This window comes from Myxocyprinus asiaticus, chromosome 6 (genome assembly GCF_019703515.2).
Source record: "Myxocyprinus asiaticus isolate MX2 ecotype Aquarium Trade chromosome 6, UBuf_Myxa_2, whole genome shotgun sequence".
Lineage (NCBI taxonomy): Eukaryota > Metazoa > Chordata > Actinopteri > Cypriniformes > Catostomidae > Myxocyprinus > Myxocyprinus asiaticus.
Window position 1 is genome coordinate 14,303,255 of NC_059349.1, and position 13,726 is coordinate 14,316,980.

Sequence of the window (13,726 nt, forward strand, 5' to 3'; positions counted from 1 at the left end):
AAAATGCCAGTGTGAACGCTAAGCGAACCAGGACTAAACGTATCATTTTCTTTTTTGGTCCAGACCAAGAGGACCAAGAGAACCGAACTACAAGTGTGAACACACCCTAATACTAAATTTTGGTACCCATTCACTTACACTGTATGCTCCTACAGAGCTGAAATATTCTTCTGACAATCTTTGTTTGTGTTCAGCAGAAGAAAGAAGGTCATACACATCTGGGATGGCATGAAGGTGAGTAAATGATGAGAATTAAATTTTTTTGGGTGAAACATTCCTTTAAATAATAATAATAAAAAAAAAACATCTTTAAACAGACATAAGGTTTCAAATTTATGTTATAAACATAATACATGATGAAATAAAAGATAAAATAATATAAATACTTTAACAGAAAATAATAATAAAAATAAACAAAATTAAAGTAGGCTACTCTTTAATTAGTATTTTTTATTTCATCTTTTTATATAATGATTCCAGGATATTCATGCATAGATAAAAGTGTATGGTCATATTTAAATGGCCTTTTGAATCAATATTACAATTTTCCTCCTGACGATCATAACAACATCAATCATAAGAAACACTATTCAAAAAAAGTTGCCCAAAAGCTTTGCTTTTTCATAATAACAAAAAGAATTACACAACCATAATAATAATAATAAAAATAACAATAACAATATAATAAACAGTTTCTTGACAAATAATTACACATCTGACCGATATCGTTGTATTTTTGTATGGAAGTGAACTGTAGATGAAGTGGCTGTACAAGCTGGGTTTAAAAAAAAAATCTATACTTTTGTGCAGTGTTTAAATTCACATTTTCTTCTTATTCTTGATTGCCATTTTTATTAATTGCACATTTCAAACATGCTTGCGATGCATCAAGTTGTTTCTATTGCACTTTAATATTAATATACTTTAGTTCAATTGTTTTATTCTCATGGATGGGTAAAAATTAAACAAAAGTGTATTTTACAACAGTGCAAAAACATCAGAATAGATACTAATCTGATACTCTTGACATGCTCTTGATGACAGATCTTCTGCAAATTTTAATTTGGGACATTCACTTAGAATGTGCATCTGGGGGGGTCTGTCTGTTCATTCCTTCAAAATATTTTTGTATAGCAACACAATGATGAAAATAGAGCTATTTCAGTCCAAAACTAAAAAGATCATTCTTATCAAATATAAAATAAAATGTACATGTCATTTACTGGTAGTAGTTACACTCTGAAAAACTGTGTACCATTATGAAGTCATCTCTTTCCTCGGTTTTGCAGAATGGACTGGTATATGTCAGACTTGAGAAACCTGGGGTAGCAGTCTCTCGCCATTAGACTGAAGATCATCTTCTGTGCAGTATCAAATGAGTTCAGGTTTGGCTCAGAGATGTTGTTTGTTATGTTCGTTCGTGTCCCAGAATCGATGTTGACCTGTAAACAATGGAAACACATGTTATTTTTTTAACTTTAGCCATCCCTATATTGCTATAATATGTTTATTGTACTGTATTGAAATTGGACAGCTCTCTAACTATCATTTGAGCATTAAAAAAAGTTAAAAGAGTTCTGCAATGTACATCCAGAGTGGTATAATTCACCTGTCTGGGAGCCTCTGTTTCAACAAACTCAGTGTAGATTTTGTTTGCCATGCTGATCATCTCTGGATCACTCGTGACCTTTTTGTATTCCTCACATGCCAGCCAGAACAGAATATTTTCCTCACTGTATTCTGACTTCAAGAACTCCTGGAAAGCTATCTGCCCCGCTGCAGCACAACACCAATCAATATTAGAGACTTAGAGAAATATTGGTCCAATTTAGATGTTACAACTGAAATATAAAGATTAAAAAGTTATCCTCCTGAGATCCAGCAATTTATTTTTGTCCTCCAAAGAGATTTCTTTCTTGTAAATAAACATCTCAAGAAAAAAAAAAATAGTCAGTTTTTCTTCGTCTCATGACGATGTCACCTTAGTGACTTTTTGCCTGCATCATGAAAACTTCCTTGTCATTCCGTTCTCACTTCAGTTCGGGCGATTCCATCACAGGCCCAGCATTCCTCTTAATGACACTGAAATGTACAATATGGACGTATTGACAGCATCTACAACGTAAACAGTTTTACGTATTTACAGCTTTAGAAACGTAAAATATTTACGAATCCTTTATATAATAAATATGGTTGTATAGTTATACTATTTTATAGATAATTTAGATCCCTTAACATTACCCCTACTCAAATACATAACCACTTTTCAACAGTATAACGTAACGTAACAGATAAATGTACAGTGACAATGATTTTTGTTACAATATACTATTTTTTATATATATATTTTAAAGCAGTGAATCCGACACCCTTTGACCTAAACTTAACCATTTCTTAACCATATAAAAAACAGACAGATAAATTTTATCACAATAATTTATTCAGAAAATTTTTAAAAGAAAGTACAAAAGTAGTCCATATGATGATGTGCTGCATTCCGCATACAATATCTTTGAGTGAGATAGAGAAGAAATTTAAGAGTGAGGAATTTAAGTTTAATCATCTCCTCATCTACTCCGTGATGTCAGTCATCTGCGTCCGAATATGCATATTTCCCTACTATGTAGTACAGTATGCCAAAATCAGTCTGCCAATGGAGAAGTGTGCCTGAATCTTCAGTAGTCATATAAGAGTAAGCAAGAAATACCTTTGATAGTATGACCTTCTATTTCCAGTGAGATTCTGAAGTGCGCATCCACTAGATACTTTACTATCCCATAATGCCAGGGGAGCAGAGAAGATGTCATGTTCAAAACACTGAAGGTGCACCCCAAACCTCACATTTCGCACTATTTTACGCCATTTTGTAGTGTAAGTAGTGCGAGTAGTATGTTTACACTGAAAATGCAAGAAAAAAAAAGTGTACTATGAGTACACGGATGATGCACTTCTTCAACCGTCAAAACAGAGTGTGAAATGTTGGACATTTCATGCACTCAGCGCTCGCGGCTTGCTGTACATAGTGGATGGGGTGGAGTTACCTGACTGCAATGCTAGTCTGACAAAACTATTGTAAATAATGGTGAATATGGCAACTAACGAAACTTCAAATGTGAGTTAAATATTTTAACATCACCCTACACTATGTGAAAGTTAAAAATATAAATGAAAATGGGGGGAAGCCACTGAGGTTCATTTGTTTAAAGTTATAAAATACTTTCAGTTTAGAGTGTGCAGGCAAATGCTCTGACAAACTTCATCTTTGTTAGTGTTCAGCGTCAGATGCCTCATGTATGGGAACGAAAGCATTTCAGACAGTTCTGGGAGGTAAAAGTAGCCAACATTTTGATGACAGGCTTTGTGTCCTGCATTTAAAAAATAACCAGAGATGATATGTGATGACATTGATGATATTCTGAGGGAATGTATTCACGTGGCTTGTATTCAAAAGTCACTGTCTTTTTTGATTCGTATCTATGGGTGTGTTTTTTTTTTAATGCTAAGAATGCGTTCTCGTTCTTCTGAAAATCAGTCTTGTCTAACTACCTTGAAAGAGCTAACTTTTTTTTTTTAATTGGGTGATGATGTCAAACAAGTCCACAAGAATGTAAGAACACAAAAAGAACAGACACTGAGAAACAGCCTATATACTTCACTCTGGGAATATACTCGCTAAATGTGTTTCATCGTAGTTTATACCTATGTCTTAAAATTGTATCCATCTCAAGCAAGTGATTATGTTTTTTATGCACTTTTTGGAGATTTTATTTGCACCTTGGTGTTTCTATCCAGCATTTTTCAAACAATAACCCAAAATTTGCATAAAAATACATGGGTGGAAACAAAAGCTAATATAGTTTTAGCACCTCTAGTGTTTATTTCACCAGAAGACTGCCGCGATACGTACAACAAGCCACGTAAAAATCATTTTGCTAAAATTTAGGTATACAAGATTCTATGAGACCGGGTTGGTATTTTATTGAAATAAAATGACTTGCATTAACAAGTAGACCAAGAACAACCCTATGTTGTTTTTGCCCTGTGTACTGCCATGACCAAAAGTTTGCAAACACTTCTTTTGCAAACCTATTTTATTGAGCATTTTCATTATGCCAATCAACCTACACCATTTGACACCTCATCTGCATAATACTGCACTATTGTCTTATGCTTTTAAAAACAGGCAAACATTGTTGCACATATATTACACATTTACCAAAAATGCCTAAATAAAACACAGCCTATATACATGTGCTTTTAATTCAAATAAAACTAAAATATAAAATGTTAATATATTGTATGTTAATACATATATTGATATACTGTATATTAATATTCTTTAATGCAATTAGGTTGAATGGCACACAACATTCTGCTCTTATGCCAAAGATACATCTCAAAAGACCAGAAATAGGTTATAGAAAAATAATATTTCCAGCCAAAATTTCCATTGTTTGTCACATTCTGGCAGAAATGAAGCCAAAATGTATGAGGTTTCTAGAAGGGAACATTAGGCCTAATAAACCTGTATTTCAGAGACCTGAATATTTCACAAGTATTATGGGATAAATAAATATCCTCAGATTTGAGAGTTAAGGCACTTACCTTTACAGGATAGAAGATTCTCGATGGACTCACCCCAGGAGTCCACATCATCAACATGTTCCTGAGAAAAGCAACAAAATCTACCCTTGAAAATTACATGAAGATCCCTCACTGGAGAAGCTGATTGTAATACAGATTTCAAATATATGATCTGATTACAAATTCCAATCAAATTTGAATTTAAATTGAACTTTCATGACCATAAATAAATCAAAGCTGATATAAAACCAAGTGCTTCTTAAGTCTCTTTTAATATTAATAAACAATAAGAATGCTGACTGAATGATTAATAATCAGGGACTCACTTTATGGCCATCTCTGTCAGTGTCTTCTGCATTGAGTCTGCTTCACTCTGGGACTCTTTATGCCTCTGAAGGATCTAAAACATTTTCTGCCATGAATGGAACACATGGAAATCAGCATGCAAAGCTTTGGGCAGGGTCACCTCACCGATCTGTAAGGTCATGGAGAAAACATCTTCACCACTGAGGTGATGGCCTGCACAACAATACAAAAATACATTCTTTCTATCTATCTATCTATCTATCTATCTATCTATCTATCTATCTATCTATCTATCTATCTACATTTATATTTATATATAATATATAATATAAATATATAATAATACAATATTTATAATATAAATACAACCCCACTTCCGAAAAAGTTGGGACAGTATGAAAAATGCTAGAGTGATTTGTAAATTATATTCACTCTTTGCTATATTGAAAGCACTATAACTACACATTATATGATGTTTTTCCTTGTGAATTCATTATTTTTTGAAAATGTACAGTAATTTCAAATTAGATGATTGCAACATGCTCCAAAAACTTTGAGGCAGGGGCAATTTAAAACTAATAACAATTTGATGAGTTGAAATAAAAAGGCAATGTGAAACAGGAGTTAAACAGGTGAGGCAGTCGTGTTATAGTATATAAGGAGCCTCCAAAAACAGCCTAGTCCTTCAAGAGCAAGGATTGTTCAAGACCTGTCAATTTGCCAACAGATTCTTCAGCAAATAATCCAGCACTTTGAGAACAATGTTCCCCAAAGACAAATTGGAAGGATTTTGAGCATTTCACCCTCTACAGTGCACAATATAGTTAAAAGATTCAAGGAATCTGGTCATATCTCGGTGCGTAAAGGGCAAGACAAAAACCACTTCTGAATGTGTGTGATCTCTGATCCCTCAGACGTCACTGTCTTAAAAAACGTCATTCATCTGTAATGGATATCATGAACATGGGCTTGGGATAACTTTAGTAACCTTTGTTAGTCAACACCACTCGCTGCTGCATCCACAGATGCAAGTTAAGACTTTACTATGCAAAGCAGAGCCCTACATCAACACTGTCCAGAAGTGCTGCCGACTTCTCTGGTCTCGGTCTTATCTTAGATGGAAAGTAGAACAGTGGAACTGTGTTTTTGGTCCGAAGAGTCCACATTTCAAAATGTTTTTGAAAAACAAAGCCATCGTGTTATCCGGGCCAAAGAGGAAAAGGACCATCCAAGCTGTTATCAGCGTCAGGTCCAAAAGCCAGTGTCTGTATGGACCAGGGGTGTGTCAGTGCCCATGGCATGGGTAAATCGCACATCTGTGAGAACACCATGAATGCAGATAGATATGTAAAAATATTGGAGCAACATATACTGCCATCCAGCACTGTCTTTTCCAGGGACGTCCCTGCATTTTCCAGCAGGACAACTTCAAACCACATTCTGCCAGGATTACAAGTGCATGGCTGTGTAAGCAGAGAGTGCGGGTGCTAGATTGGCCTGCCTGCAGTCCTGACCTGTCTCCAATTGTGAATGTGTGGCACATTGTAAACACACTGGATGCAACGAAGACCCCGTACATTTGTGCAGCCAAAGACCTACATAATGGATGAATGGGGGAAAATTCCACTTTCTAAACTTAACCAAATTATGTCTTCAGTGCCCAAATGCTTAATAAGTGTTATTAGAAGAAATGGTGACATTTCGCAGTGGTATACACTCAACTGTCCCAACGTTTTTGGAGCATGTTGCAATTATCTGATTTGAAATTACTGTACATTTTCAAAACAACAATGAAATTCACAAGTTAAAACATCATATAATGTGTAGTTATAGTGCTTTCAATATAGCAAAGGGTGAATATAATTTACAAATCACTCCTTTTTGTTTTTATTAGCATTTTTCATACTGTATGCATATAATGAATGCATTATATTATTGTGGCAAACAAGTAAAGCATTGAATAGACAATACAAAATGCTTTAGATGGCAATATATTGTTTATTTCCAGATTATTGAACATAAGCCAATCATTGGCCTACAGGCCACAGCAATCCATTTTGAAATTGAAATCGTCAAGGGCTTTTCTAAGGATGTGTCTATATACACATGTGGGTAAAGCTTGGGTCACACTAGCAGACTCCGAACAACTTGATTTGGGTGGAGGGTGTCACACTTAGTGACTGTTGTTGCTGATCTTTCCCTCCTAGTCGGTGAGCCTGTCACACTTACTGATTAAAAACAGAGGGAAGGTTTCACACTTAAAGACCTCCTTTGACTTTTCTCAACACTTCTCTGTCATGCCCCATTTTTGCAGCCAATCAACCAGAAGCTTTTGAATACACAGGTATTTTTCAATATTACTCAAAGAATCTGCAGCATCTGCTATGTTAGGTTGTTTGTTAAAGACATGTTCTATTGAGAATGCATAGCAAAAAGAAATCGCATCTTTTTCTTTCACACATTTATTTTCATATTGTGCAAAGTGCTGGGCAAAAAAAGTGTGTCAATTGGTAGAAATTGAACAGTTCAAAAGTATATTGAAATACCATGAACTAAAATACTTGTAAATTATGGTGGCTCAGTGGGTAGGACTGTCACCTCACAGCAAGAAGCTCACTGGTTTTGAGTCCTGGCTCACCCAGGGCCTTTCTGTGTGGTGTTTGAATGTTGTTCTCGTGGGTTTCCTCGGTATACCCCCTTGTTTTTCTGCTTCAGAAATCCATAATGTACTGTCGTTAGTTTCCCTTTAACTGTATTGGATGCTGTTTTGTGAAACTGGAGATTCTTTGTTGTAACTGGTACATTATCACGTGAATTCTGCCATTCCCCGCCCTTGACAACCGTTGTCATCGCCATCATCGACTGAGGGAATTTATGACAGTGAGTGGAGAGAGAGAGTCACCCTCAAGCTGAAGCAGTATCAGGGAAATTTAACTAACAAAATATGCCAAACTTCCTGTAAAATAAGGAATCGGCCCGTAATTAAGGGAAAACATTGCGTTCAATATGAAATCCATACGCGATGTCGTTTGTCCCATATTTTAGTGTCACACACCCAAACTGCTGAGAATGGTTCAAAAATCGAGAGAAATGGACCTGAAACACACACACCTTTTGTGTGAGTTGTGTGAGATATTGGCTGTTGTTTTACACGGATGCTACACTGGGGGACAGATCAGTGACAAACAGTGGACGTCTTCTGTCGTGTTTTCTGTCAGAAGCAGGAGAATTTTGTCAAAATCATATAGCATTCGAGTGCATGTTAATTGTTTCCCACCACTGGGATTTTAAAACACCAGTAAACACACCTATTCATGACATGTCATTACATTTGATTGCATATGTCAGAGCTCGTTCTGGAAAAGAGAGATAGGTCAGAAAAATTGCATTACTGCATTAATTCAAAATAAAAGTACTGAAGTACAGGTGTAGTTAAAACACTTAACCTGATTTTCTTACATTTCTCTTATGATAAACACTATTTACTGCCAAAACAGCTACACTACTAAATTAGAGCATTTTTCATTTTAAGTTTAGTTGGGGACGTTCGCACTGTACACGTTTTTGCATCCATCCGCGCTGTTTTTTAATGTAAAGCGGTATCTCGCACAGGAACGCCTGTAAATATGGGTCATTCCTACAATTCTGTGTAATTTAAGTCCCCATTACAAGTGTGTGTGGTATTTATATTGTTTCATTTCACCTGATTACAATTTTGATAGGCTTGTTAAAAAGAATAAAGACTTTTTAGAATGTTACACACTTCTTTGGGCTTAAAAGTAAAATTTTAAATAATTGAAATCCTTTGTCATTTTCTCATGTCCCAAAAACTGCATGTCAAAAATCTTTGACAAAAATAAATGCTAAATCACTGGATTTCTATTTTTCCCCCACATACAGTTAAGAGTTTAGTGTTACATTCTTTCACTAACATGTATTCATTTGTGGTAAATGTGTAATTTTAACACTGATAGTGGAGGATTTTTGTGTGTCCCTTGATTTATTGCGCACCCTGTTATGTCATGATACTATGACCTTTCATTGAAGATATATGATATGATATGAAATGACATCACACACACTGGAGGTGGACATTAGCCCTAATGCAAAATTATTATGAGTTATTTGAAGTTTATAACTCTATTGTTTTATTTATGTTTTCCTTTATTTTGTGGTGTTAGTCATATGTGCTCAAGCATAACATGTCCACCCTATTATTGGAAGATATATGGGAAATTAATATAATTTAAAATGTCAATATACAGTATTTACATTAACAGAAATAAAATCATAAATATTAGTTTACAAATATGTTTCTAGATTTCAATCACAGACCATGTAGTGGCTCATTTATCCACTGAATGTCCACCCTGTTATTGTACACCCTGATGCTGCCCATTTAACTGGATGGACATAAGAATATGTTTGTAATTTAGCTTGACCAGTATGACTAATACAATCTTTAATATGTCCCTGTATTCATGAAACACGAAGAAACTTGTAAAAGTATGTTTTATTTTTCAAAAGTTTAAAAGCCGGAATGTCACCGAATTGTAGGAATGACCCATTTATGATATGTACAAAGTTGCAGTTCCGTAGCTCTCTATACGTAGATTACACAGTCTACAGTATCAGTAAAGTACAATCTATAGTAACAGACCCCATCCCCAGTCAGAGGAACAGGGACTGGGCAATAGTAAACCACTTTTTTTGGTAGGACTACCACCACTGATCATGACTGTGACAAGCACAGAAAGGGGGCAGCAGGGGCGCAAGCCCCTTTAGTTCACAAATCTAAAGGTGCCCTTTTGGTCGTCCAGAAAAAGGGGAGAAATTTTAATAATTAAATTAAAATAGTTAAATAAAACAAAATGAAAATCTCATAATAATCTCACAATAACAGTTATTATTTGTTATTATGAGATTTCTTGGTAAATCGTGGGCGTATTAAAGAAAAATAAGCAGAGGTGCCTTTAAGAGCGTGCAGATCGGGGGCAGATTCCAATCTCAAGTGAACCTCCCTATGCCCTACTCACTCCGAAGTTCAGAGCCCTTGAAGTGGGTACACTGAAGGAAACATTGCATTACTATATGAATGTACAATGCGCTAACAGTCTTGTAGAAGGGCCCTCTGAGAAAAGATTCATGTTTTGAACGAGCTTTTCAGTGGCGTCCCGCCTGCAGCAGTGTCCTTCAAGGAAGCAAAAAATGCAGTTTTGAATTCGCCCCGGAAGATTGAAGTGCCGTTACCTCAGACGAGTAACAGGTCAGATAAAAAGTCCACTCCATGTATTGTGTTGTAAGTTCATCAAAAGAATAATACTCGATTGCTACCACATTTCCGACATCGCGCACCTGCAGTGTTGACAGATTTATTCATTAGAATGGGAATATAAACGGTTGGGTCGCTTTCAGTTATAGACATTCAATTCATGTTTTATAGAATATTGACATAAACTGAAGGAGCTGTCTGGTTCAGCCAAAGCCAGTTTGGTTTTGTTGAAACTAATAAGCCGTTAGGCTAATCACTTTCAGAAAAATACCATTAGGCTACCACAGTACCGCAGCTCCCTATACGAATATTACGCAGTCTGTGTAGAGCACCAACTCCCTAAGGATGCACCATCATACCCTAGGAGGGCACCAGAAACTCCACCGGTTGCCCTTACTTGCATGTTATACGTTATTCTTTGCACTGTGCATCACGTTACCAGGGTAATGCCATGGTACTGAATGATTGATCATATTCATATTTCATGATACTTACTTACTTAACCTTTATTGTCCCCCATGAGGGCCATTTGTTCTGCAGCAGTGAAGAACAACACATATACACTACCAGTCAAAACTTTTGAAACACTTGACTGAAATGTTTCTCATGATATTAAAAATCTTTTGATCTGAAGGTGTATGCTTAAATGTTTGAAATTTGTTTTGTAGACAAAAATATAATTGTGCCACCATATTAATTCATTACAAAACCAAAATTTTATAATAATAAAAATTAAAAAAAAACATTTTTGAAATTGATAACTTGGATCAAATAATAAATAAAAGCAGCCAATAAGTGCCCAACATATAGATGGGAACTCCTTCAATACTGTTTAAAAAGCATCCCAGGGTGATACCTCAAGAAGTTGGTTGTGAAAATGTCAAGAGTACATGTCTGAAAATTCTAGGCAAAGGGTGACTACTTTGAAGATGCTAAAGTATAACACAGTTTTGATTTATTTTGGATTATGTTTAGTCACAACATAATTCCCATAGTTCCATTTATGTTATTCCATAGTTTTGATGACTTTACTATTATTCTAAAATGTAAAAAAAAAAAAAAAAAAAAAAAAGAATATATATATATATATATATATATATATATATATATATATATATATATATATATATATATATTAAAGAATGAGTAAGTGTTTCAAAACTTTGACCGGTAGTGTATAAAAACAATACAAATACAAAGTACACTAAAAGCATATAATAAATATAAAAAATAATAAATGATACTGTCATGGTACTCCAAGGTACTTAAAAAATACCATGGTTTTACTATGACACATCTTAAAAACATTGGGTTAACACAGACCATGTCTGAAAATAAACAAATAAACAAGTGTAATACCATTGTGCTTTTTGTGAGAAATATAACAGAATAGGCTATTATTTGTGATAAAGGAAAAATGGAAGAAAATTATGTACAGTATATACAGTATATACAAGAAAATGGTAAATACTCAAAAAGCAAATAAATTAGTTAAGTATTTATAATTACTACTCATTCAACGAAAAAAAAAGAGAGAGAAAAAAAGGATTTATTTATCCTTCCGCCCCTTTCCCTGTCCCTGCTAAGATCTGTGCATGTCACTGGGTCATGATATGACATTTAAGATATGTCATACAAACATTCTTGTTGATTCCAAAAAGCAATAAGCTTCTCCTCTAAATGTAATGTCCACGTGCGCTTTCCAGTCACCATGTTTTTTCTGAAAAAAAAAAAAAAAAAATCACTACCATCCTCAAAGAAAAAAAACTTATTTTATACATGAACAGCACTCTTTGGTTAGTGCCTTTTTGATGTCTACTCACCCCACCCACAGCCAGTGATAATTTCAAGCAAGCCGGATGTGTTTTTTCAGTTTTTCAAGCCATTAACTCACCCCTTATGGAAGTGCCAAAATGGGGGCGTTATATTGCTGAAAAAGTTTACGTTTAAAACTCCATATGTTCCCATATGCACAGGTCAGGCATATGAGGTATCATTTGAAAGCTTAGAAGCATTTCAGAGACAACCATCACATTTATGTAACATAAAATAACAAAATAAGGCCTAAAAAATTCACGTTGAACATTTGCGCCCTCTAGAGGTCATGGGGTAGAAATATTTATATGAAAATAAAGTCTTTCACATTACACCCTAATGAACAAGTCATATATCAAATGAAAGCTTCCATTCTCAGGAATGTGACTGTACAGTTTGTGACTGGCAGTATTTTGTTACCATAATACCACAGTTCGAAAGATTTTCAGAATAATAACAAAGTTAAATATGATTTCTGTAAGTCATTAAAAACAAACATCTCTCTGTCTTGTTGCTGTATTGAATTGTTGTGCACTGGAAGCTCCTGTCACCAAGACAAATTCCTTGTATGTGTAAGTATACCTGGCAATAAAGCTGATTCTGATACTGATCTCTTTTATGTGGCGATTACTGCTGCTGTAAGCCCCAAGTAGTTGAAAACTTTACATTTACTTTTACCTTAGGAAGTTTTCTAAAAAATTAGCAATTTTGCACTTGTTTGTGAACTTGCTTGGCTGAATAATCCAGTTTAATATCTTAGATATCCAGAACAAAATATGTCATCCAGCAGGAAAAGCATGCTAAATAAATAATCAGAAAAATATGTTTTTGACTATTGATGATAATATGATGACTATATGAGGATGATCATCGCAAAGGGGAGAATCTCAGCTTTCTAATGACACCTAAATTTAGCCTCTAGTCCACTCAGAGGCTAAGATATTTAATGAAACAACGAGAGTGGTGCTTGAATCCTCTGTGAGAGCTAAAATATGTTAGAGTACCACCACATTTCAAATCTGTATCTTGTGATGAAATGTGATACGGAATTTTTTTTTCTTTCTTTTTTTTCTAGTGCTTGTTGCCATCTATTGGAATGAAATGAGACTTTTCAAAGTGAGGTAAAGTGAACAGAACCAGAATTACATGTTTACAAAGTTAGGAACAATACAACAACAAAGAGAGAGAGAGAGAGAGAGAGAGAAAAAAACTTTCTGTTTATCATAAGATTATAAACACATACAATATTATATTTTTTTTGTAATTAGTCCACAGTATCTGTGAACAGGGTTGGGAGGGTTACTTTTAAAATGTATTCCACTACAGATTACAGAATGCATGCTGAAAAATGTAATTTGTAACATATTCCGTCAGTAACTAAATACTTTGGAATACTTCTTCAGCACTTTTTTTTTCTTTAATTAATTTCTTTAATTCTTTTGACTATAAATAAGTTAATAACAAGTAAAATCTGCCAGTATAATAAGACAGGTTAAAAATACATTCTCTGAAAAAAGACTAAATATCTTATGCAGTTTTGCTTCTAAAACAAGAGCAAATTTATCTTGTTTTAAGGATTTATTTTTATTTTTATTTATTTATTTTATATTTTTACAGGAAAACAATACAAAAATTCTCATCAAGAATAAGATTTTTGCAGTACACCATTCCCTGAATATTACTTACTAGAGAAAAAGAAAATTATGATTTAACATGGACTTTCTTGATAGAAATACATATTAATGTGCC

At 34.5% G+C, this 13,726-nt stretch overlaps 1 protein-coding gene across 1 annotated transcript; it reads right to left on the reverse strand.

Annotated features, from left to right (window-relative positions):
- Nucleotides 1-422: 422 nt before the first annotated feature.
- rgs1 (regulator of G protein signaling 1) lies at nucleotides 423-4,968 on the reverse strand. Its single transcript, XM_051701579.1, has 4 exons — nucleotides 4,911-4,968; nucleotides 4,606-4,685; nucleotides 1,610-1,776; nucleotides 423-1,442 (listed from the first exon to the last, which is right to left on the reverse strand). The coding sequence occupies exons 1-4, from the start codon at nucleotides 4,940-4,942 to the stop codon at nucleotides 1,266-1,268; spliced, it is 456 nt and encodes a 151-aa protein (XP_051557539.1). The 5' UTR covers nucleotides 4,943-4,968; the 3' UTR covers nucleotides 423-1,265.
- Between the last annotated feature and the right edge of the window lie 8,758 nt (nucleotides 4,969-13,726).